Source organism: Dromaius novaehollandiae, chromosome 5 (genome assembly GCF_036370855.1).
Source record: "Dromaius novaehollandiae isolate bDroNov1 chromosome 5, bDroNov1.hap1, whole genome shotgun sequence".
NCBI classification, from domain to species: Eukaryota; Metazoa; Chordata; class Aves; order Casuariiformes; family Dromaiidae; genus Dromaius; species Dromaius novaehollandiae.
In genome coordinates this window covers 24,883,126-24,909,744 of record NC_088102.1, presented here as the reverse complement: position 1 = coordinate 24,909,744, position 26,619 = coordinate 24,883,126, and the positions used below count along the sequence as shown (strand labels likewise).

Sequence of the window (26,619 nt, the reverse complement as noted above, 5' to 3'; positions counted from 1 at the left end):
TGGATTAATGTTAATCTGATCCCTCTCTACCCCTCCTCAAACACATGCTACATCATTACATGGGAATCCACTTCTTGAAGAGTGCTTACTCCTCTTGAAGTCAAGGGAACTGGTTATGTTATCTAGGGAATAAGATTCTTGCCCGTGTATGGTAGTCCAGATCATCTGTATCATGGCCCCTATTAGCACTCTGGCACTATGTCTTGAGAACACATTTTCCTCCACTGTTTGCCACTTGGGACTTGACAGTCTGGTTTGAGTTATTGTGATGTTTATCTTGTGCTGATTCTAGAATTTGTAGATCCATATTTTAAAGAGAATCTGTAAACATTTTCCTGCCGTGACAGCTTGTCAATAATATATTTGTTGATGGTATGGAGTATATAAACTTCTGCAGTGTTACCATGTTTCTTCAGCGTAGGATCTGAACACTTTATGAACATAAGTGGATTAATCCTCACAGTGCTCCTGTGAAGGATAGAAATGGTACAGAAAAATTGCTTTGCTGAACGTTGTAGTATACCAGCTGTTCACCTGGTTAGAAATAAAGACATCTTGGGGAAAAATATGTAGGGAGAGAAGTGTGTGTAATCTACTCATCTCAATAATAAGCCCTCTTCCTTTCCTAACAAACAACTGGAGAACAAATAAGGAGGCTATTTGGTGAGTGGGGGTCTTTTAAATGGCAACAAGAGAGAAGTAACCTTTTCTCAGAATAAAAGAATGGCTTTTCAAACTTACCATGGAAAATAGTGTGCATGTCACTAAGCTTCTAAAGGGAAATGAAACTGGTAGAGAGGTGTTTATGACTTGTCTATGCCATTAATCAAATTCTGCTCTTTTTCACAACTTAGCCAAAGGCCAACATATACTATTGCTTGATAATCAAACAAACTTACTGCTTAAGTGCCCCTGGAACAGCCTGAACTAACGTGCAATCCGAACACAACTTTTTTTTTTTTTTTTTTTTTTTGGCAACTCTATGATGCCGACTACTATTACTCTTTTAAGTCTGAGGCATTAAATTCGATATCCCTTGTAACCAAGGTGGCTAACAAAACATACACAGACACCAGTTGATCCCAGAAGTTAGAGAATCACCCCTTCCCTTTCTTGTGCTCAATTCTGTATTGGTACAACAAACAAGGATCTTTCCTTTTGATATCAGACATCCATTCTTTTTTAAATGAATATTAACCTCTGCATGTGGTGGGCAAGAAGAGACCCCAAAATCTAGCAGTATGTTTCCAGGATAAGTATACTTTCTGGTGGGAGAAGTGATGGGATCTGCAGTTACTTAAATCTTTCTCTTCCCCCCAGGGCTGTTTTAGAATAAATCCTTCCAAATCTGTGGTGTAATCCTATTTAATTCTGGTGATACCAGATGTTGGTTGTTGTAGCTCCCTCGAAAGGCAAAACAAGTGAGATGAGCTTGCTTGACTTAATTATAGAGGAGAAGGGACTTGCAACACAATTTGCTTCCTCTTGGATGGGAACTGGCCAGCCCATGTGGGTAAGGAGTGCCAATGCACACAAGGTACCTGATACAGCACTCGGAGTGCTCTAGAACTAGGTCAGAACCCGTTGTGCTCTACACTTGTATGTTATATGAAACACAAGGTGCTGTATGAAGGTGCAAGTGTGAAATTAAGTGACTGAGGTGGTCTGTTTGAGAAGATGGATAGCAGCACTTTGGATATGAGATGCTGCCTGTCATTGGGAGATCTGGAGGCAGACAGCTGTGGATTTGATTAAAGCCGCATATGCTTAGCTTACTATCCTCTCCCCCTTTTTCCCCCCAGGTCATTTTTTCCCTTACATGCTCCTTAGCTAACATGAAAGCTGTGACTTTAAAATCTGAATTTCAGAGGAGTTCTCAGCATTTGCCTCAGATGTCATCTTCATCTGTAAATCCTCAACTATCCTTCAGTCTGTACTGCTGATTCCTCAGCTTTCCAGGAGCACTTGATCCTTCCTTGGTAGCTCCTTAAGCAAAGTAAGGAGTCTCTTGCATCTAGTTCAAAGTACCGCTTCATCCTTCTTACCCAAATTTCTCAGTTCAGGCAGAGAGGCTCGATGTGGGCTACTAGGAACACACATGGGCTATCCGTAGCACCTGAAAACACAGAGTCTCTACTTGCAAATTTTGGTTACTGTTTCTATTTGTTAATATTAGGATTTATACAGATACAATGCTCTCCCTCCCAGTATGCAAGGGGTTCTTCGTAGACTAATAAATACTGGCTAGTATGCAATGGAGAACTTAAACTGCTCAGTTGGCACTTAGACTGAGAAGAGAATGGGAAATTTCACTATGGAGACAACAATGTGAAAAGGGAACTAAAGCTCAGGTGTGTATATGATGTTTTACAACTCCCACAGAAGGCTGGTATCCTACTGGCTTTATAATCATATTTGGATGTAATTTTTGTAATGGTGACCTCTATGCTGTTACAGTGAGGTTGAAGGTGGTCCATGATATAGACCATGGAGATATCTCTCTGAGCATATGTGACACCTCAGACACTTGTGTGCCACAAAGACAGATACCTTAAATGAAAAAGAAATGTAGGTACTCTGCGTGCATCATATTGTTGATCTTTGTCCTTGGTATTTGGCTTAGGTAGTATTTGTGGCAGGAGTCTCTCCTGTTCTGATGACATGCTGTGAGTGAGGACCATGCAATGGGTCCTAAGCAGCGGTTTTTCATCTATAATTCAGGACTGGAGTTCCAAAGATCTGTGTTCTTCCTCTGGCTTAACTGCTTAGTCACCATATCTTTGGGAAGTAGTATCCCCTTCTTTGCCATAGTTTTCTATGTTATGAAAGAGGGGAAGCAAAGATGGTATCCCATTCATAGAAGGTGGTCTGTTATCTATCAATGAAAGACATTTACATACCATTACTGTAAGGCACGTCAGGTCTTGTAAAGCACCTCACCTCATACTGCTATTCATATATTTTTCCACATCTCAGCTGATTTCATGTCTGGCTTTCTGATCTCCTCACTTTTCAGGCTTAGATGGAGTATCTGTAATACTTTTTTTTTTCTTTAAAAAAAAAAAAAAAAAGCAACTCCATAACATCTTGAGGTAATTCCAAAATTCAAGTAATTCCTTCCAATATACTAATTGACACTATCAGAGTATGAGAAGGCTCACCAAATGGAATGATGCAGGTTTCCTCAGCCTGCTCTAATGTATTTCCTTGTGAATACAACAGAAACAAAAAGCTTTTGAGGATACTTGGTTTAGAGGCTTGTACATTTGATCGTGTTTTTTTCCCCTCTGACAACAGTAGTTTAAAACTTGTTGAGGCAGTCAGGTGTCAGATTATTTCATTTCTATTATAGGAATATCTGCATGATAAAGCCCTCTCCACTTGTCTCAGACTCATCTCTAGCAGTCTCTTCCCACTGTCCTTGTGATTCATCTGCATGTCTTGTAGCCTATGTGGGGAGACTTGGGACTAAACAGGAAGAGAAACTGTGTGGTCCCACTGTGTCACAACTGAAGTACATTGATGAGATTAGTGAGAAACTGTGTGCTTTTGCTACCCATGCTGTATCTACCCAGGAATAAACAGAAGGATTCAGTCACCAGGTTTGTCAGTCCAGTACCTTGCTTTGACTACCATTGCATCACTTGGAAGCTAATAGCTGTATTAAAGTAAAGCTGTATTAAACTAGGAAGTACTGTCAGGATTTCTTTATCTCTGTGTTATTGCTGTGGTCTGCAAAAGTGTGTGTAATTGTTGATGCAATAGTTGGTTTAAAGTTCTGCCTTACGATAAAGTTTGTAAAGTTTGTAAAGTTTTGTGCATTTGCTGAGCCATGGAGCCTCCTTGGGTGGCACACTGCGTCCATTAAATGAATATACCAGAAATGAATAGGTATTTGCTATTTCTGGAGTGAATCAGGGTTCTGGAGTTGTTTCATTCATCACTGAGATGTAGTCAGCTTCAAAGCAAAAAAAATATATCAACTGCTGAAACACTGCAAAGCAACATTTTTAGTATTGTAATTACTTAGTACTTATATGAAACTGTCTAACAACTGCTTTCAGGAATGTGATTATCTCCCTCTAGTGCCCGGTTTTTGTAAACTGCATAATAAAAGATGCTCCTGTGATTGCCTTGCAGGCTGCCTGGCTTACAGTAACAGCTCTCTTGAGTGTTGCTTTTTGTAAATCTAGTGTGTATAAATATTTCCTTAGGCGAATTGTAGATAAGCCAAAATATAGCAGCATCCAGCTTCTTTATACCTACAGGAAGCTTTTGTTCTTCTGATCTGTTAGGAACAGGAGTTTTGCGTTGTGGCCAATGTGAAGTGTTTCATATCACAGCCATATCTAAAAACAAAGGTAATGCCAGTCCAATCAAAATCACTTTGAAGTTAATTTAATTCAGCTGTTGTTAATCTTAATTTTTAAAAGCGTGAATACTAGATTTTTTCATACTTCTCTGTCCTTTTTTGAACTCTTCTCTAGTTGGGAATATAAAATAGAATCACTCTTATTAAAATCAGGAATGGAAACCATCTATTATGGTTAAAAATGAGTAAAGTCTTGAATAGAAAATCAACAACTGCATTTTATTTTTAAACATTGAAAACAGTTTTTCATGTGGCTTTAACTTGAAACATTTTGAGCGTTTTCTAAGTCAAAATAAAAATTTCTTAGAAGAACTGAAACATCCTTTTTGTGAAGCTGTATTCTCCTATTTAAATAACATCGGGGGGGAAATCAGTTATCTGTTAACACAAATGTTTTTCTGAGGTCTGCTAAAAAATATTCTACTGTACTGATGTGCAGTAGTTTTGTATTCTCTAGAAGTGTTAGGAATTCAGCACCAGTGAAATTAAGGCAAGTTGGGAAAAAATAACCCACTACCCTTGGTGGGAAAACAGAGGTGTAATATGTGTGCCAGGTATGACTGGTACCATATACATGGTCAGATTTTCTCCCTTTTTTGTTTGTTCTTAGTCAAAAACAACATTCCTATCAAATAAAAGATGTACAACATAATTTCTGCGCTGTGTCTTGTTAGGGGACCAGTGAGCAAGCTGCACTTGTGTTGAACACTGCCTGAATCCATACTGAGTCCTATTGCAGCTGTTGGTTAGGGCATTTGTAAATGAAAGCATAGAGTTCAATCTGGTCCTACAGGTATTTATAGCAAAAACAAAGAATGTTTTTGTTGGTAAAGGCCTTTTAAAGAACACTGCATCCAAATAGTTAAATCCAGCTTAATGTATTTTTTGCCAAGTTTATAGGGAGACTGGGATATGTTTGTTAGAGGACTGGTAGGGTGGTCTTGCTACTTTTGATTTATTCACTGAGTTAATTCCATGTACTTGATTAGTTTTGCTGCTGAGGGGTTTCTCATTTGCACTTGTGAGTCTAATTGATTCTATTGGTATGCAAAGGATTTTGTATATGCACTTCTTTACTGCTGTACAGATGTAAATAATTAAGCTTTTGCTTCTGAGTAGGCTCATGTAAATCCTGCTCAACTTTATTGATTTCCAGGTGAAGCCACTCTGTAAAGCTGTAAACATAACTCTTCTTTCAGTCCTGCTAAAAGATTTCCTTCCTTAAGTGTCTGCTATGTTTTGCTTAATGTGGAGTAGTATGAGATGATCCTGTTCCCTGAGGAAATGGAAGGGTTGGTTCAGGTAAGGTTGTCTAGTGAAGGTTTTGACTGCCTGCAGGGAAGGGCATCTGCTTATTCCTAGTTGGCAGCCAACGTTTTCTTGAAAAAGAGGATTTGAAAACCTGTATATGAGCAAAACCAGTGTGTATGTGTTTAAATGTGGGTTGAATTGGCTGAGATATCTACATAAATGTGTGCAATGTACTGAGGCTCTGGGGTTGCCAGTTGTTTCCTAGCAATCAACAATGCTCCTGGAGTTGGACGGTGGATCCCAGTCAAGAAAAAGACTTTGGTAATACATTTTGTCCAAACGATGTTCACACATACAAGTGCTGCCTGACAACATCAACAAGGTTTACACTTGATTTATATTCAGCTGGAACCAAAATGTATTGAAGGTTTTCAGAGCAGCTGCAGTCATGCTTTTGAGCCATGCTCATGTTTTGACATTCACCCTGTCCTTTCTAGAAGCTCTCTACGTATCGGGAAGCTACAGCAATGTGTGAATCTTCTTTGTCCTTGCACCCCGTTTTTCCCATTCTTTTCACCTTTTTCAAGCCTGCTTCTAGAAATTGTGTCAGGATATCCTTGGACCTAGAACATCTTCTATCTCTCTCTTATGTATAGATAGTTACTTTATACAGGTGTCACTGTATTAAATATATATTATGCATAATTTTTATGCAATGTGATGGTTATCTATGTATATAATATAGTCTGTATGAGCAAAATATCTTCTAAAGCACTACTAGCAATCTAGGATGAGAAACAGGTGGAGCATCTTGGTAGTAGGTGAGAACAAGACTGATGCAGAGCTTAACATCTTCATGCAATATCTTAGAGTGATGTTACATTAACTGTCTAACATTAATTATTCCTAAATAAGTTTTCCAGTTCTTTCCTTTGGCTTCATAACCTCACTCTTTTCTGTGTCACACTGACAAAGCTACAGTGAAGAATTCCACTCCACAGTTGTACTAGCCCCATCTCAGTAACCTTTGGGGAATGGCTAGGATCAATTTCCTATAAACTTTGAAAGGATCTATCCAGCTTGTCCCATGATTCTTTCTCACATTTCAAAAATCTGCTTGCATGCGTTTTTCAGGGTGAATCACAACTTTTCTGGTCATTTTGTAAAAGTATAGGTAAAAACAGCTTAAATGTCCTCCCCAGAAAACCCTTGCAAACAAGCAAGCAAAAAAAAAATCCCCCTTCCCTTCCTCTCATAGACTTTAGGATGCTAATGGTATTTCTGAGCAATGTTGCCCTCTATAAAATAGACACATAAATGCCTCATGCCACTGAACAAAGCTGAGATGGCAGCTGATCATTTTAATTAAAAAAAGTAAAAAAAATCCCACAGATTGCTGTTGTTCATCTTCTCTAAAATACATGAATGTATCACTATAGAATTATTTATTGTTTTACCTGTAGTAAGCAAGAGTTGTTTCCGTTCTCATCAGTCTGGCTATGTCCTTTCTGGTCATCTCTTCTGAGATCCTCTAGACATACATGTTTGACCTCTTCTGTAATGTTGGATGAGATATGCAATAGGAAGATAGCCTGGTTTCATGAAGGCCATTTTAATCATATAAATGGATCAGATAATGACAGCCTGCAGTGAAAGTAAAAGGACATGTTTTGATTCGCCTGTGACACAGTGGTGAGAGGATTAACCCTCTGTCTCCTTTGCCTTTCATAGGGAGGAAATTCTGTGTTCTATTAACCATTTGGGGTGGGTAGCAGCTGGTGTTTTCAGAGCTGTTTTAAATGCATCTCTCTGACCTGTCATTTATTCTAAATGGACAGCTTCTCAGGGGACAGACTGACAGCAGGTTGCTATTTCCAGAAAGAGTAAACTGCTTTTTGTTCTTTTAGACTTACGTGCATCTTTTGTTGGCGCTCTTATTGTCTATTGAGGCCAAGCTATTAACAAGTAGCAGTGCACCTTTTGATACAGAAATAGTGATTTGGCACTTCTGGGCAGATTGGATGGAATTTTTCCACATCTGAAAGCATATATTCCTTGCGTTTTTTTATGAACAATATGCACACTAGTTTTGAGTAGATCATGGAATCAAAGGAATCACGAGTGTAGGACAGAAGGAGTTGCTCACTACAGCTGCAGGCGGGTCAAGTAATGTTTGGCTGAGACATCCAAAAAGGAGACTTTGCTCCTGATTAAGTACTGTTTGCCACTGCATTTCTCCCAAAGCACTGAAGCTGATTTGCTTATTTGAGTTTTTTGCCTTATTTGAGTTTGAAGATGTGAAGTAGCGATTGTTTCTGTGTGATATACAGTTCCTAAGCGGTCATTGGGAAGTGGGGTGGAATGACCAAGGAGGCTGGAGACACAGGAAAGTGTTCTCCTCTGTACAGACAAGAGTCATGCTCTGGCAGCTTAGTAGTTAATTTATTGCTAAAGTAGAAATTTCATTATTCTTTTTCCTGGTATGCTGCCTCTTATTTGTCCTCACACATAAAAAATGAGTAAAGTGCAAAAATTGCCTAATGACCAGCTGCCATCTCATCAAAAGTATTATAAACAGAAAGTATTTCCAGGCATTCAGCTTCTAATATTGTTGCTTCTCCCCCCCCCCCCCCCCGCCATTGTCTTTTATTGTAAGAGATTGTTGCACAAGGGGAAGATATACATCTTTAACTTTCTTCACAGTCCAGCTGCTCCTCTGCCTCTGCTTTGCTTCCTCCTACACCTATGTTATCACAGTTGAAGAGTGATGTCAGGTGGGGACAGCTTGAAAGAAGGAGGGGAAAATAAAAGACGAGGGGAAGGCCTTTTCATTCGTCTAAACAATTGCTTCTGTGTATTCTCTGCAGGATCACAGAAGTGCCTTACTGGATAGGAGATGCTATTTAGGGAGAACATTTGACCCTCCCCACTTTATGTGGCCCATTTTCTTCCTACTTCTCCAGCATCTGCAACTTTTGGGTTAGGAATGTTCCCTTTTAGTATCTGTTAGAGATGGGCTGTCTATTAATTTGTCCAGTGACTTTACCAAAGTCTTTTTTACTAGCTCAAGTGTGTGTGTGTGTTTTTTTTTTTTAATTGAGCTTCCCTAAATGAGTATATAGTAACAGCACATGTGTCATCATGCTTGCTGACATGAAGTTTGGGATCCAGATGTGGCAGTACCTCTACACAGTTGCTGGAACCACTCTGAATTCCGTGGGAATTCCCATAGGAATTAGCAATTCATTTGCATGTTGTCAGTTGAAAAACAGGGCCTAAGTTTGCTTATTTTCAGGTCAGTGCACCTGCTGTGTAAATATCTTCAAAGCATTCAAAAGAAACAGTTTGAACTTAGCAAAAACATTATTTGTAAACACTTTTTTGCACTTCAAATATCAGTCTGATTTGACAAACTTACCTGAATGCTCTTGAGCATTCTCATGTATTGGATTTTTATACATATTTTTATTTGTGTAACCCTAAAAACCCTAAAAGAAGCTCATTGGTGCATACAAAACAGATTTGTGCATGAATGAAAGCATTAAATACTCTTGTTTTAAGTTTCCTCTAGTGATCTAGTATAAAGTAGACCGATCAAGGCATGATTAGATAAAATGGAATAGTTTGCATCTTCAGTGCTTAAGTTTAAAACTTATTAGCCTAAGCTATTAACCCATTACTTATAAATAGCAATTTCCTTTGTAGACAACAGGATTCATTTAGAAAGTGTATAAAAGGCCTGAAATTGTCTAGTCATTTATTTATGGATCAGTTAAGCTATGTTTTTCTAAGCATCTAGTCAGATAATTTCTGTTGCTGTCATACTTTTCTTTTGAACATGTTACCGTGCACATCAAGATAGCAATGATGCATGAAGTCAAACCAGCTCTACTTAGCTTTCTCATATTTTGTTAGGATAGGGCTGGAAAGAGTGGAAACTGGAAGGTCAGCAACTTTGAATTGCTGAACAAGGTTGGTCATATAGCTGGTTATAGCACAGAAAGCGTTATGTTGTCAGCTAAGCGGACTCAGCACACTTCACTATTTCTCTTTGCTGAGTGCTACATAGGCACAGTAAACTTGTGGAAAAGGTTTCTTAGAGCAATTTGCTGCCCTTTTTTTGCCTGTGTGTTGCTCTGAATTCAGGTGGCATTAGATCCAGATGAACTCCCTAACTCTTCAGTCTTCCTACGCAGGAAGTGGCTGTGGGGCACTCCGGACACTGGTGCAGTATGTTTTGATGTAAGCAGTACCTTTGCTGACCATCCACATGCATCATTTCATAATGTGTGCTCTGAGATAAAATATACTTTCACTTACTGATGTAAATCTAGCATAACTACAGCTCAGTAGAGTTTCGCTTGTCTATCTCAGCAGAACTTAAGCTCTCTTGCTGCCTTGTACAGCTGGATTTACCCTTGTGATACAGTGTGACTTTTGCACACAGGTGGGGAACTGCAGAGGTACTGGTTCCTCCTGTTGAGGAGGTATTCTCTGTAGTTGCAACGTATGACTCGCTTCAGACTCTCCCTATCCTTTTAAATTCAAGAATGACCTTTTCATTTTTCACATTGTTGTAGAAAAAGAGTTTCTTCCTCTTGCTCTGAGGTAAAATTGGCTAGTAGTAGGCTTGATCTGCAAGGGAGTTGAGCACACATTCTGTTCCTGTGAATTGCATGATCCTCCAGTGAGAATGATGCCATACTCTTTTTGCTGTGGTCTCCCTCCATAGGATCCCCCTACTACAGGTGTTGTATCCTAGCTAAATGGTTATACCAAGGAGACACATTCTTCTTTGCCTGTGCCCCAGCCCTTCCCTCCCCCCCAAGTGGGAAGTAGTTAAAGTAACCTTGTTAATTAGGCAGTGTATACACTAGGAACCATATCTTGTCCCTACCCCTTTCCTTTATTTCTGTCTCACAGATCAGACTGGGTGGATTCCTGCATCCCTTTTGCAGAGTTTTGCATAAAGATGTGTACCACATTTTATTGTTTCTGTGAAATTGGACTGTGTGCTTTGAGACACTGAAAACTGGTCAAAATAAACACTATTTTATGGGCTGAGTAAAATCAGCTACTTTGCTTAGATTGAATAAGCATGGAAAAAACATCTGCACATCCTATGTTTAGCTTTATTAACGCACTAAGCTGAGCTATAGTAGTTCTAGCTGTTTTCCCTGTCTTATCTCTTTAATACCTTCAGTGTGTCTTGCTTTTCCTGAGTCTCCTTCTTGCCAGTTTGGACAATGTGCCCAGTCCTAGTGTGCATCAAATTCTGCTATCCTCATTCTGAGTTTCTTTGACATACCTGTGTCAAAATACTTCAGTGCTATACTGAAATAAGTATCAACACTTTCAATTTAGTACGCACCATTCTTCAACCTCACTCATCCTTGGATGTGAGTGAGGTGCTGCAGTCCTGTAATCTAAACAATTAACGTTTTAAGTAACAGCCTGTCAACTGTGATGGGTGAGCAGCAAAACTGGACAAGTATGGATAGTCCTAATGCTGTTTTCCCAGGAGCATTGTTTGCCAAGGACAACCATGGTTTTACACTTTGGGGGAGGAAAGGACTCCTTCCTTTTCTTCTTTCCCTTTCACCAGTTAAAACCTCCAATTTGGGAGTGGGAAGTGGGCTAAGGTTTCTGTAAGCACCTATAGCCGGGCTGTTTTGCCAAAGAACCCCAGAGCAATCAGCCGGGTTGGAGAGCGTGTGATTTCTGGTTCAAGACCTAAGGACTGAAACCAGCCTGGTGTTTGATACCTAAGCACTTGGAGACCCAGTAGGATTAACTTTAAAAAGAATCCCAAGTGCCTTGTGGCTGTTGTAAATCAAGACTTAAGAACAAAAAATTCTGGTGTGATTCTGCTTTCACTCCATAGTTATTTCCATTGCCAGCCTTTTTTTCTAATACTGCAATGCCCTGTACAATGTTATGTTTGTAAAGAAGAGTCCTATAGCACAAGAGAGATTTCCCCATGCTTCTTTAATGGATATGAGCTTTGGGCTCTGAGGAGGAAGGCACTTCACTGAGTGGAAGGGTTTGTGACCTGACTCGCTGTGAGCTGGGAAGGTGTAGATGTGAGGATTGATTTCAGGCGGTAATACACCTGTAATATTCCAATGATCCACTAGTTTATATCACACCAGGGTGATTTTGGTGACTTTTCTGATCAGGCAAGTACTAAGCTAATTTGGGGTCTGACTTTAACTATCATACTTATCGCCATCCCCAGGCAAGGGACCCGAAACTCTTTATGCTGGGCAGAAGCTCAATGACAACGAGTGGCACACTGTCAGAGTAGTTCGTCGCGGAAAGAGCCTCAAGCTGATGGTGGATGATGATGTTGCTGAGGGTGAGTGTAATGTAAGAGTATCTCTGTCGTTATCCTTGTCTCTGTGCCCAGTCTCTTCTCAGACTACATGCTTATTCTCCCTGTTCTTGTGTATCTCCTTTTTTCTGTCACTTCTTATACATATAGTATTGCTGTGTTGAAAATTAATGTCTAGTTCTGAGAGGCTAACTGTCCTCAGCCAGTGGCAGAAATTTCTGTGACAACACTAATGACCTGAAATATGAGGCTAGGGGACAGACGAGCTTGCTCACATCTAAGAACACAGAGGTGCTGAGCATCATGCTGTTTCATGCCAGACTCTGGGGCATGCTCATAAGTATGCCTTATTGCTGAGCTGCAAATGTGAGACTTTCCAGTGCTGTGGAATGAAAGCTAAAGCCCCTTAAATCTTTCCTCTGCATGAGTTTTCCCCGATGTTAAATCGGCATTTGATGTGTTAGAGAATATAGATTTTTGTCTGCTTGGCTTTTTTTTTTTTTTGCTTTTTTCTCCCCACTTCCTTCAAGCTCCTGTGCCCATGTTTCAGACCCATCCACAAGGTAAGGCAAATAGAGCAGTTTACTCCCAACTCTTTGAGAGGTTAGGGAGGACCTTAACTCACTGCAGCATATTATGTCCTAGTCTATGCAGTGTGTCAGTCTTATTTTTTCCTGCATTCTCTGACAGCTTTTTGAGCTCCTGCTTCTTTTTGCATAGAAATGTAGTTGAAGGGACTTGGGGGGGATCAATCACTGAGGAAAGCTGGTGTCTCCCAAGTTAGGAGATTTGCTTAAAAATGATAAAGGTACTTTATACTGATCTTTTTCATTACAAAACTTTAGAGATTATATTTTTGGTCCATTTCCCCATAGCTGCAAAAGCCAAAAAGTTATTTTTCTTCTTCTGAATGAAGATCTAAAATTCTCAGTTCTGTGTAACTGTAGATACTGGATTTTTGAGAAAAACACTCACTGTCTGAAGGTTGATAATAGAAACACAAAAAATGGTAACTGTGGAGGTAGTGCTGATATAGGTACATTCCTTTGGTTGTGACCCATGCTGTTTGGCCACATGCTAGAGTCCTCTGTACTAGCTTCTGCTCAGAAGGCAACTGCAAAGAACAGCTGCCATAGGATATAGGATTTTGGCACTGCCCATCTCTGCAAGAAGTTCTTTTCTGCTGTGTGAATGCAATTAATTTAAGTAATGTGATAGATTAATTTAATCAGGAAAGCCATGAGACAGGATTTTCAAATAGGCCCAGTCAAGTGGGTTTACAGGAAAACTGACTTGATATGTATTTTCACTCTGAAGTAAATATATGCTGTTTTAGGCTGAGAATTTGTGAGAGGTGTGCAGAGACCAGAAAGAAGAATTCACCCTCTCCTTGTTGGAATTGGCAGAGATTTGATCAATACTAGCTTAGAGAAAAATGAAATTTTGTTTAAGAGGAATCTTTCTGAATTAGTGAAACATCGTGCTGGTAAACACGTCATCATGGTTACTTCTGCATTAAGGAAGAGCAATTCTTCTGGATGTGATTTTTAGCAAGGGCCAGGAGGTGGCACTGTCTGCACTACCAACTCAATCCCCCCAAAAGCCGTCTGTTTTTAAAGTCTGTTTTTCATGAAACTGAGTTTATAAATAATAATGATACAATTCTATACTAAAATAGGATGTGCATATGCACATGTATATGAATTACATAATTAAAGATGCATTACAGCTAAAAATATCTGTTAAAAGAATACCAACATGGCAAATTGAAAAGTCAGAAAAAACAGAGCTAAGATTTTCTGCACTGTCTGCATCTCACTTCCTGGGGCAGATGATACAGTATTCAATGATGTGGTCACATAGATTTTTCCACAGGATCCGTACTGTCTTTAGGCATATATCAGAAGTCTAAATTGGGATCCCAGTTAAAATAAACAGGTTATTTGATTGCCTTATTCTTACTGCTTGTGTGGAACAGTGCACAGCAACTAAATATTGGTCTAAATATAGAGCTGTTAATTTTTTCCCTTTCTGTGTGTGCGTGCACCAAACATCAATATGTTTATGCAGAACTAAAGCTATAACTGGATTTGTTCCTGTCTCTATGTTATATGGAGTGAGTAGGTGTACTTTTTCCATTTTACAGATTTGGAACCAAGACACTAGATTAAATTTGGAAGTATTTGGTACCAATTTGACATGACTTTCAGGCATTTGCACGTGCAAATATTCAGCACATCTGCAAATTGGATCCCATTAACTCAAACTGGGTACTTGGAGAATTAGGGCTGAACAAATAATGACCACCTGTGGAAAAATTCATCGCGAAGTGACTTGCTTAGCCTTTTGCAGGAAGTCTAAGGCAAAGAGAGCGAAAGTATCCAATTCTTGTGGACAGCATTCTGCTGCTTAATCATGAAACCCTCCTTGCGGGTGTCCCCCAGCTCAGACCAGAGAACATCGGTGATAAATGAGACTGGCATTACAGGCAGCAGCCTGCTTCACCCCGCAGCCCTGACACAGTCCCAGGTCATGATGCATCTCAAGCTCAGAACGAGGATGGAGTTCTGAAAAAAAAATAACATGGAAATACCTGCATGCAGGAGTTGAAGTTAAGATTGTACCAGGCAGAAACACAGTCTCTAAATATGTAATGGGGAGAGGAAGGGAAGAGTAGTGCAGGCCCACCATCCGAGGCTAGGTTGTGTAAGGCCTAGTCTGGCAGAGACCTATATAGATGAGGACCCTTGGGTCTTTACAGTAAGTCTGTGCTTGTGTAAGGCTGTTTTTGTTCAGGTGTAACCTAATCTTGGAGTATGTGGCTCACAACACCAGTATGTGGTTTGTTTATTGAATGCAAGCTGTTGAGTTTTTGTTTTTCAAACTAATCAATGTGGGGGACACAAATAAAGCAGCAATATTCCTCCCTACAACATCTTGCTAGCACCCAAATGCTGCAAGGGCAGCTGGAACCTTTTCTGCCTAGAGCTAACGAGTTGCTGATTGTGGTAGTGATTACAATTCTCTGTACAGACAGAGTGGGGGAATGAGAGGTGAACTTTACAGGTGGGGCTGACAGATCCTGAGATTAGAAGATACTGGATTTCCCTCCCATACTGAAAGGGGGGAGCATGCTTTAGGAGGAAAGGACAGCTCTGATTACCGTGATTCTGGTCTTGTATTGTCTTGCCCTTTTCAGCTTTGACTGACTCAGTCCTAACTTTCTGCACTACCACCACCATCATTGTTCTATTTTTCTTAAACCAGTCTCATTTTTCTCAATTTTTACCTTTTCTAAAAGTTGAGGTTCACCTCTTTCAACCTCCCTCACTCCATTTCTAATATCCCTTTACTTGAGTTCCCTGTCCCAATGTACTGTAGCTTTCACAGCCCCCCCCCCCCCAATACTCTGACAGTTTCTTCCTCTTTGCATTTATCTGAGAGTAGAAGCACTAAGGAGAAAAGTCTTCTTGTTCTTGGCATCTCCAGATTTTATTTTTATAACCTTTTAAAATGAAGAAGTGGGACTTTAAAAATACAGCTTTTTTTAAATAAGAAGATACAATTCTTTGGTTTGGAAAAAAAATCAAAGATTTTCATTTGACAGCACTAAAACTGAAACAACCTCTCACAGTAGTGGAAGTGAGATGATTTGTCTGAACAAATTTTCCACAAAGTTTCTGTTTGTGAACTGGAATTTTTCGAACTAAAATGTTACCACCTCTGCTAAAGATCTATTTCAGTATTTTAAAACACTTTTATTAGTACTAATACCTGAATTTCTGAGCAGTTAGAAATATATGGCTCTTTTCAGCTGCTTGTAATTTTGTCCATCTTTATCTGCTTGGGTTGAAGCTTTCCATGTCAATAGTCTTTTGTATAATCATATTTTTAAATTTAGATTCACGGATAAAATTGGGACTAAGTGAAAAAGAAGTTGTTTTGCTGTACTATTTTTATCTTCAGTTTTAGAATAGATGCTTGAAAATTTGCCAAGGATGTATCTCCTGTAAGAAGAACTGTGCCTGTTTGCTATCTTTGCAAAACCTGATCACATTTGGACAAACCAAAGTTAAACTTTGTTCATGATTATGAGAGGCAAGCTAGATGTTAATATTTCAATGTTTCAAGAGGACCTAAGCAAGAAAGAACATCAGCTCACTCATGCCCAGCCCTGCGGTACATAGAGTCAGATTATCATCCAAATATCCTATAAATATTTCCAGATTTAGTTCCCCACAGAAAAAAACAAAGTACATGTTGTGACTAGTACAAAAAGTGATGAAAGGTCTATCTGTCTATCCATCCACGCCCATCCATATGTATGTCTCTTAATGTCTGGGCATTGTTTAGGTGAGAAATGACTGGAGACTTCAGGAGACAGCCACAAAGATGAGGAACTTCCAAGTCCCATTTGATCTGACCTTGTGGAATTAAAAGGATAGTTTTTTGTCTGGTCTCGGATATGGTTATCGGTGTGACTCTTGGTCTCTGAAAAAAATGCACTTGCCAGACCTGAAAAATGTTCTGTTCCTTCTTGAGGTGTCCACCCTCTCTCTGTGTCCCATCTCCAGAGATGACTCATTTTAGATTTCTAAAGGGATGGAGATAAGGGAGAGGAATGAGAAGCCACTCGATTTCAGCCATCAAGTAGTCAGGATGGGATAGTTTGCCCGGTGCAATTTCAGTGATTCAGAAACATGACCTGCAGTGACTAATTGAGAATTATATATGTCCTGATAACTGATGGCTCGTTAGAGGCCATCAAGCAGGATGCTACTGACAAATTCTATCTGTAGCCCACTGGAAACGTTAATTCAGATCTCTATCCAGCTGTCAATTTTTCACAAAGCTAGTGTGAATTTATATATTTTTGAGACTTCTTTCAAACTTGGTTGAATTTGACTAGCAGGTTAAAAAGTTATTGTAGGGAGGGGAACCAACAGGTGATGTAGCTGTCTGAACTTTATTTCACTTGGAAACCCTTCTAAAGTGAAGGAAGCTACTGGCACAATAATTGTATTAGCAACGTATTAGAAGGTTACGCAGATAAACATGCAGAAGTAAGGAAATGCTGGAAGTAAATATGCCTGTGTTTGTATGTATTTTGATGTTATCTAATTATACACTTGCTGTTGTGTTTCTTCCACAGAAGCTTTACTTCCCTCATTACGTAAAAAGGACAATGACTTGGGGTTGACATAGGCCTGTACAGTAAAGGAGGTGGTTGCTGTTTTAAAGATGCCTTTTGAAAAGTCTGTAGTGAAAGAGACAGTATGGCAAAAAGGGATGCCTGTGTAAGGCATCTGAGTACTGCCAAAAGCAATTGGCTTCTCTGCCTTAGAGTTACTATGGAAAGCTGGAAAAGTCATGTGAAGTCAGATCTTTCACAGACGATCACTAATTGTGCCTGTCTTTTGGGGGGGTACTCATTGGGGATTGTGGGTCTAATTTCTAGAAGGGGTGAGCCTCAAAACCAATGAGAACTGTAAAGTGTTATATATGCTACTAAACTTGATGGCAAACAGTTCTTGTTTGAGATCCGAAACTATTTATATGTTGATCCCTTTGTTCCTGAGTTTCATGTGTATAAAACTGAAAATAATACCCTTTAGTCTTGCAAGAGTTTTAGAAGATGAAGTGAATATTTCAGGAGAGCTTGCACACTGTAGTGCTGAACACTGCAGAAACTCTCATGAGAAAATTAACTATGTATTTGAAATAGGATTTGAATAATGGACGTACATTGAACAGTGAGAAAATAATAAAGCATTGAATAATTACTCATGAATTAAATACCATTCATGTTGTGTACTAAATGGCACAAGGATTGTGTAGAAAGGATACTTTTTTGTGTGACCAAGTGGTTAAAAACTATCTTAATGAAGAAGTACAAAGGACTGAAATAAAGTTGTTTGTAATGATTTCCATTCTGATGTTTCCCAGCTTGACTCTGTACTCAAACAAGACTATTAACATAATTTGAATGTCATCTGTTCATGTGAGTTCTGTATTGATGCCTAGCACACTTACTGAAAAACTTAAATGTGCTTCAAGAGCAGTCTAATGAGATATTTTGGTATACTGAGTAGTTGAAATACTTTAAATGAGAGGTTAAAATCCATCACAGTGAGGCAAGTAGCTGCAGTGGCAAGTTAGTAATTGAAGTATGTGGAGGGCTTTTTACCTATTGCATTCTTGTGTTTCCCTCCTGCCATGCTGAGCAGAATCTTGGGAGGGGGGAAGGAGCAGAATAAATATTAACAGCTTTATAACAGTTCTCATTCTGCACTTTTTATCTTAATCTACTTTTACAGAGTGTTTTCAGACAAGGTGCTTGCAAGAGTTGATTCGAAAGGGTCTAAATTGTTTGGCAAATGGACTGTTGGATTAAATGGATCACTGTGGGCTTTAAAGGAGAGACCTAGTTTCCCTCACAGACTCTACAGTTCTGAGCAGACTGGAGGATTTCACATAATAGTGAATCAAAAGACTTCCCTGAAAGTTAAAGGCTTTGTTTCTGCTCCCTCACCTGTATTTCCCTTCTTCTTTCCTCCTTCCTTTTCTTCAAGCAAAAGTCCTCCCAGCATGTCCGACTCCTGTGACCATGTAACATGAAATCTCAGGATGAGCTAGTTAAGTACATCCAGCGATATTTCTTGACATAAAGCTAAGCATGAATAATACAGTTCTCTGATACATTATTTGCCCTTAACCATCAGATTCCCTTCCCTGCTTTCTCGTAAGGGAGAAGTAGGGAGCTTGCTCTCTATAGCCCTTTAGTCCTGTGTCTTCTCTCTTCTGCCAGATTTTGGTGACTGCCAGGCTGAAGCCTCTTCACCAAGACTCTCTCAATTCTTTTTGATGTAAGCTGTTGAACAGTGCTCAGATCGGATTAAGTTAGTACTGCTATTAGTTTGGAAACTGGAAGTGAAAGGCTCCATAACCCATTACTGATCCCTGGGCTTTTTGCGTGTTCCTTCTTGTTCCTGTCTTTCAGGCACAATGGTTGGTGATCATACCCGCTTGGAGTTCCACAACATTGAGACAGGGATCATGACGGAGAAACGGTACATTTCCGTCATCCCCTCCAGCTTCATTGGCCACCTGCAGAGCCTTATGTTTAATGGGATGCTCTACATTGACCTGTGCAAGAATGGTGATATTGACTACTGCGAGCTGAAGGCACGCTTTGGTCTCCGCAACATTATAGCTGACCCTGTAACATTCAAGACCAAGAGCAGCTACCTGAGCTTGGCCACCTTGCAGGCTTATACATCCATGCACCTCTTTTTCCAGTTCAAGACCACCTCAGCTGATGGTTTCATCCTCTTTAATAGTGGTGATGGCAATGATTTTATTGCAGTTGAACTAGTCAAGGGGTAAGTGAGCTTTCTGCTATATTCTACCATGGGTCCATGTCATGGGCTTAGCATGCTTGCATAAAGGGAAATTCACCTCATACTCATACTTTCTCTGTTTGCTGGGGTGTAAAACCAAGTGGTTAGAGATAAACACTGATGCTTTAGACTCCTGATTCTGTTCCTGACTTTCACCCTGTAACTTACGGAAAGCCACTTTTTACCGCACAAAACATTACCGTTTGAAGTCCTTCAGATTTGATTAGGCTAACGTTTTGTCCTGTTAACCTTGCAGAACAGCACAGAGGAGGGAGCGTGCTGAGTCTCCTTTCCTTTTTTTTTCCCCTCCCAATTACAGACCTGTTATGTTTCAGCCACCACCAGGGCCTTGAGTATTTCTTCCCTTTCCCCAACCCCTTCCCCTCTCCCTCTGCCCCAGTAACGTAGCTGTTACGTTTCAGCCACCTTCACTGACAAATAAGAAGAAGATAACACGGGCTGCAGGATTTGTGTTTCTGCCAGCGATACTCAAGGGAGAAAAAACTCAGCTCACTTCTGAGCCACTACGTTCTTTTGGCAAGGCTGAAAGCTAAAAATTACCTATAGAGCATCCTTTGTTAGCTGAACAAATTTTGCTCTCATACTCACCTAGATGCAGTAAACATGAATTCCACAAATGCACTTTATTAGTTCTGTTTTTTTTCCCAGTATAACTAAGGTTCAATCTGTTAAAATTTAGACTTTGCACATGTTTCCATAAGTGGGACACTAAGTAATAAAATAAAAAAAGGGAGAGTCATGAGCTCCTGGCATTCTGTTGAGGGTTGAAAGTTGTTGTCTTTTTCCTTTCTAAAGAGAATATTTCTCTTCTATCCTCACATGGATTTCTGTTTGAACTATATAAATAATTCAGGGTAACACTCCCATGACTTCAGTCTCTGTTAGGGTCTTTATATTTTGCCAAAAGCTTTGCTAATTGTTTTCCAACTGTTTGAGTAAGCCCAGGATCTCATGTGAATTTTAATACAATTTTTTCAACAAGTTTCCCAATTAACTACTTACAGGAGTTATTCAGAACCTGAGGAATTTATGCCTCAGATAAGCATATCTAGTATTGCTCTCTGCTACATATATATTTATCTTACCAATTTTTAAATATATTTATATGTGAAGATGGAATTTCTTTGGGTCTGCAAGAACTGTGTGTGTGGGAGGGGGGCAATTAATTACTAGAATCTATTTACTCCAAATGTCTTTTTCTCAAAGTACTAATTTTTACACTTTCTTGGCAGAAAGAAAGCACCTATATCTTTTTAAAATAGGGGGCTCAAATTTTGGCCTACTATAACTTTCTAATCCAGAGACACTTCACTTCATGAATTGTATATATTAACTTATCAGCTGTAGTTAAAATAAGGGTCAGTAGTACTAGAGTCCTTATAAAATTTTAACTGTTCTTATTATGTTTACAGGTATATACATTATGTGTTCGACCTTGGAAATGGACCTAATGTTATCAAAGGCAACAGCGATCGTCCTCTTAATGACAACCAGTGGCACAATGTTGTCATCACCAGAGATAATAGTAACACACACAGCCTAAAGGTGGACACTAAGGTGGTCACTCAGGTTATCAATGGTGCCAAAAATCTGGACCTTAAAGGTAAATTCTACAAGAATGGCAGTTTCTCCTCCTTCCTCTTTATTTCTGCAGAGGGAGAAAATAATCAGTACGCTTGCAGAAACCATGCATTATGGAACACAAAATCTGGAATTTGGCGGTTTTGGCTTTAAATTTCATTTTAGTCTTTCTCTGTTTGTCAGCTTCCACTAATGGAATAATTTGTCATATTTTGCTTTTTTAGAAATTTTTTGTCGTCCTACAGTTGTCCCTAGTTAGCATGCAATTACCAGTTTTGTGGTTAGGACAGACTTGTAAAATACAGCAGATCCTGAAGAAGTACAGCTGTGTATAGCATGTAGCTTGTGTTGACGGATGACAGGAGATAAAATAAGATACATCCATGCTAAGTGATGAGAAAGTTTTAAAAACTGGTGGGAGCCCAGGACTGTGGTAATAGGATGCTAGCGTCGATGTGAAAACACATCAGCAAAGCTGATGAAGGTGGGCCTTGCCCAGGTCAGATGAAGATGCACTGGTGGGCTGTGTAAAGGAAGTAAGCTTGTAATAACTACTATTGCTACCTGCTGCTTTATATTAAGTTAAGATTCAGATTTAGTAGGATGCAGTGTAAGAGCCCCAGGCAGGAAATGCCATGGGACCACCTCTATGCACAGCGAAGAGGCAGACCTGATTTCTGGCCTTACACAAGATCCTGCTCTGCTTTTAACCTTTTCTGAGCAGCTATTTAGTTCTCTATATTCATTGGGGGGGGGGGGGGGAGGGGCAGAGGGGGGAAGCCACTTCAGAAGATATGTAATTTCCTTCTATTTGTCCATTTACCCTTTTTCCTTTAGGTGATCTCTACATCGCTGGCCTAGCTCAAGGCATGTATAGCAACCTCCCAAAGCTAGTGGCCTCCCGGGATGGATTTCAGGGCTGCCTAGCATCTGTGGACTTGAATGGGCGTCTGCCTGATCTAATCAATGATGCTCTGCACCGCAGTGGGCAGATTGAGCGTGGATGTGAAGGTATAACTGATTTCAGAGATAGCTCCCTCTCAAGCAGTCCTCTCTTACTTTGTTGCTGCCCCCTGAGCATCTACTTGTCCACCTTATTGTCCATTTCATTAGTTTGCTTTCATTTTGACATCCTTCACTGCAATCTGCTTAAGTCTCCCAAATGCTCACCTTGAGGATAGGCTAGTGTCTGTGAGCAGTTCACCAGCTATTCTCTGTCTACTCCATCCCCTATGAAATGACACCTTCAGTAATGGAAAGGATGGTACTGGAATGGACTACTCTTTGCTTTTACTTTTCCCAGGGCTGTTTATTAACATTAAAGTGGTTTTTTTTTTTTGTTGCTGTTGGCTTTTTTTTCTTTTTTTTTTTCTTTAATATCTCAGAAGAGGTTCTGAGTTTCCAGTTCACTAATGCTTCAGAAAGCCCTTTCTTGGGGATCCACAGGAATAAGTATTTTGAAGACCAAGTGGAGGGCAGGGTAAATGGAAGGTAGAAGGAGTTGAAGAGTAAAGATCAGACCATAACTTGTTACGGTCTCCTTTGAGACCATAACTCCTTTTTGAGGAAGTGGGCATCCAATGAAAGTTCTGGATACTATTCCACAGAATTGTCTCTGCTCTCTGGAAAACCTTTCTTTTTGGTAGTTTCTCTTTTCCAGGTCTGAAGCAATGTGCTGAAGGTGACTTTTTGAAGCACGCAAATAATAGTGATTTCTTGAAGCTTTTTAAAATAATTTGTTGTTCTTGCTAAGCTCCTATTAATCAAAACGGTATTGACACCAGCAGCACTAACTCAGGAAAATTCATATGGCAGGAGTTCCTGTAGAAGCTGGGATGCTTCTCATCAAAAAACCCAAGCTTCTGCTGCTTGCGTTAAATGAAAGTCACCATTATGCCCTAGCTCCACTGGATGTTTGTATCTGCTGTGTAGGCCACCAGTCACTAGAGAAGGATGGTTTTCATCAGTAGAGGTATGTGGTGCACATTTGCTGAGCAGGTGTGTGTCCCTAACTGGTCCTCAGAGACAAGACTCCCCTAACCAACTTTACAGCTGCAATTGCATTTCCCTACCATGTCAAGATGTCAGGTTACATCATGCTCAAGTATTCTTGTCACTTGTCAAGGTTGTTCCTTACAAGGATTAGGACTGGAAATACCATTTTAGTGCTATCATGAAACACCAAAGTGGCAGTCCAGTTAAATCCAATCCCTTCCCTGTTTCTGGATCATCTGGTTGGTTGGGGGTTTGTCCTCCTGCCCCACTCCCACAGTAGTTTGTGGGAATTGTGTCCTGTTGCAAGAGCCCACGCAATATCAGCTCCAATTTCACAGCATTGCTAAGCACTGCACAGCGGTAGGCTGCTCTTTTCTCTGCCTTTCTGCTGAATTTAAGAGTGTCTGTTAACCAGGCTGTTCCTTGTGGAAGTGAGCATGATGTAGCAGATCCTGTGGCTTTGCCCATTTGGAACAGAGCCAAAATGCCAAAGAAAGAAATGCACCTTATCTGGAATGTTGTTTACAAGGCTTAAGGAGAAAAAATTATTCTGTTTTTGAAAATGTCCTTTCTGATTACCCTCAGTGCAGGGAAAGCTATCCCTAAAATTAGTGATTTCTGGTAATTCTTCTATTTAAAATTAGAGTAATCTTTTGGCTCTATACCCTGCATATTATCTTTCCTAGCTTAGCTTTTCTCCTTCAGAGGACTTTTCATTAGACTGACCTGTTCTGTGTGGCTCAACAGGAGTTAAAGGAGCTATCCTTTCTGCCCCAGGAGCAGAATCATGATGCTTCCCCCAATGAGTTTGCACCAGTATTAGAGCTATTGGGTTTCCCCTTCTCCTTGTACCCAGTACACTCGGCTTTAGTGTCCTATTACTGAGGTTGCATAATGTCAGCCATTATTTTGGCTCCTGTTGTACTTTCTCCTTCTTTATCCCTTGCACTACAGAACTTATGTTCTAATATGCGAGCCACTTCCAGAACATGTAATGTAGCACTTGTTTTGCCTGCATGCCAGTCTGGTACCAGCCAGAATGTGGTGATTGTTTCACCTTTAGAAATTTCAGGAATGTGATTTCTCCTTTCTGTATGAAGCACTTCAAGATTCACAGCTGAAGAGAGCTAGAAACCTATAGGCAGATGGGAAGATGCTTTCATCCTGCTTTTGCAGAAACTTGATCTTGCAAAGTAATGCCCGTGCTGTCTTCCTGGATGATCATGCTCAGTGCCAATAGAAAGTGCTAAATAGAATGCCATTCTCTTTGCCTACGTGTTTAGAATTAATGAAAACTAGGAAATAGTCACCAAAAAGCTGCTCTATTTGGGTTTTTTTGAGTTGCAGAAATCACCATGGCTTCATCGCTTGAATACTAGCTGCTGGTGCCTTTTCTAATAGTTGCCACTAAGTAACAGTCACATGTATTTACCCTTTCTCTAAGGGAGGAGAAGATCTTAAAGCATTTGTTTGATTCTTACTTAAGCCTCCGTATTTGTCTGTCTGTTTGGAGTGATCTTGGGTGCAGTTTTAACAGCATCCTGAAAGGCTGAGGTCCCAAGCAGTTTCTGCTGTTTCATGGATGTTTAAATGTGTTTGGAATAAATAATTGCAGGGTTTGGGGTGAGTCTCTTTGTGCTGTGTGTTGATTTGCAGGATATCTCTATTTCATCATGAAGGGCAGTGGGAGTCTATCTGTGATGAACATGTTTGCTTAAGGGAATGTCATTCCATCCACGCACATGAATCTTGCCTTCCAAATGCAGTATGAGAAAGATTTCTGCTAATGTTTGTCTTTGTTGCAGCTTTATTTTCAGAAGCAGAGGAATTTATAAGGTGGCAACCATCTTCTCTGAAACTCTTGGTTTGATCTCAGGGCAGAATCAAAGGATGTGGGGAGGAAAGAAGCCTAGGGAAAAGTACTATTTGAGCTGTAGGTCAGGAGACAGCACTGTTCCACCTAAGAAAGGCCAGTACCACTACAAATGAGTGATGTCATTGCATCCTGTTTGCACTTTTATCTCTATTCATGTATTTGAGTCTCTCTTCCATATTGCCAATCATTAAGTTTCATAAGGACTTATAAGACGATAACACTGTTTATTGTCTTGGTTCTGTTGTCACCTTCTGTTATTTGGTTTTGAGCAAGCCATTGAATTCCTTGGCCACATTGTTCCTTTTTCCTTTATATGCTGGAGTGTAATTCAACCTTGCTGTGCAACAGCACAAACCTACTGCATTCTGGGACTGTCTGCATTTCACTGAAGGGTAAGGCATGGCTCCTATTTGAGAAGGAGCATGAAGCACTTTCAAGATAAATGGTATTTATATGAGAGGAATGAGTTGTTTCTCTAGGACCTGGAAAATCCCAAAGCATTCTCTAGTCGTATACAGGAGTCATTAACTGAAATGGAGGCACCCTTGGGAGTACAAGTGGCAGGTGTTTAATAGTGTACAGTAGTGCTAAAAAAACTGTTCAAGACCTAAGGCAAGAATTATCCTGTATCTGATTGCCTAGTAGTTTTTTTTCATACTGTTTCAATAAGAAATTATCTATGGTGGGATTTGTTTAGGACAGCATGGTTAATGACCTCTGCCCGGTCCACAGAGGACATGGGCTTTTTACAGTGTCAGCTTCCTTTTGCATTATGCAGTTCTCTTGTATACTGCACAAATATAAGCTTTCAGCTCTTGAAGTCTGCCATTCAGTCTCCAGTGTGTTGGACCAAATGATAGCTGCCACACTGACGTGATTTCATGGCTGATGATCTGAAAGAAGAAACCCAAGTGTACCTGAAATGTCAAGTGAATCCATGGTGCTAAAGCCACTGTTTTTTTGTCTTCTGTTTTGTTTTTTACTAACCTTTTGCAATTGTTGCACTTATGATTGTACAGGAGCAACAGGCAGTTCTTCATTGATCTTGTGCAGGTTTGGTCAGATCTGTGGCAGCAACTTGTGTTTCCCTGGAAGATATTTAGCAGAGCCAGAAACCTTCTTACTTCCAGTTGTATTAAATCTGTTCTGGGTTGATGTGCAACACAGTTGTCAGGAGAATTATGTTTCAAGAGAATGACATTATACTGCTATATTCATTTTACACAATGTATCTCTAGCTCTCCTGCTAATTGCAGATTTCACCTTAATCTTTTCTGTAACAACAGTGCCCTTCCCCCCGCCACCATCCAAAAAAAAGGTGGGGGGGAAGGGCCTGACAGAAAAGGTGCAAAAGGTAGGGTAATGGTTAAGAATGAAATAGTCCTGGCTTCAGAGTGGTTTGGCCAAGAGCAGCAATTCAGGCTACACTACTCTGAAGAGTCCGTTCTCAGGAAGGACAGGCAAATAGCCTGACTTCAAGTCGGGGGCCCACTTCTACTAGAAGCTTTCAGGCAAGTCTTTTACCCTCTTCAAGCCTTGCTCTCTCCATTCATAAAGTAGGCATGGTATTTATCTATTCCTAATGAGAACAGGAAACAAAAGGAAAAAAAAAAAAAAGTCCTCTGTCACCACCTAGTTCTCTCCAATCTCCAGCGCCTCAGCCTATAGGCTGTGGTTGAGAATATTTATACCACGCCTGATTTTGAGTAATACAGGCAATTTCCATTTCTGTGTCAGGCATGTGCCTATAGATGATGCTAGAGAACTCAATGGAGAAAACTTCTGTACT

At 40.0% G+C, this 26,619-nt stretch overlaps 1 protein-coding gene across 5 annotated transcripts in view; it reads left to right on the top strand.

Moving 5' to 3' along the window:
• NRXN3 (neurexin 3) overlaps positions 1–26,619 on the top strand; it is a 1,034,003-nt gene that overhangs the window by 444,003 nt on the left and 563,381 nt on the right. For all 5 annotated transcript variants that reach the window (XM_064512239.1, XM_064512237.1, XM_064512238.1 and 2 more), the window contains 4 exons: positions 11,862–11,981; positions 18,958–19,339; positions 20,791–20,981; positions 21,797–21,970. In XM_064512239.1, the coding sequence (XP_064368309.1) occupies positions 11,862–11,981; positions 18,958–19,339; positions 20,791–20,981; positions 21,797–21,970 (867 nt within the window). The remainder of the gene's footprint in view (positions 1–11,861; positions 11,982–18,957; positions 19,340–20,790; positions 20,982–21,796; positions 21,971–26,619) is intronic.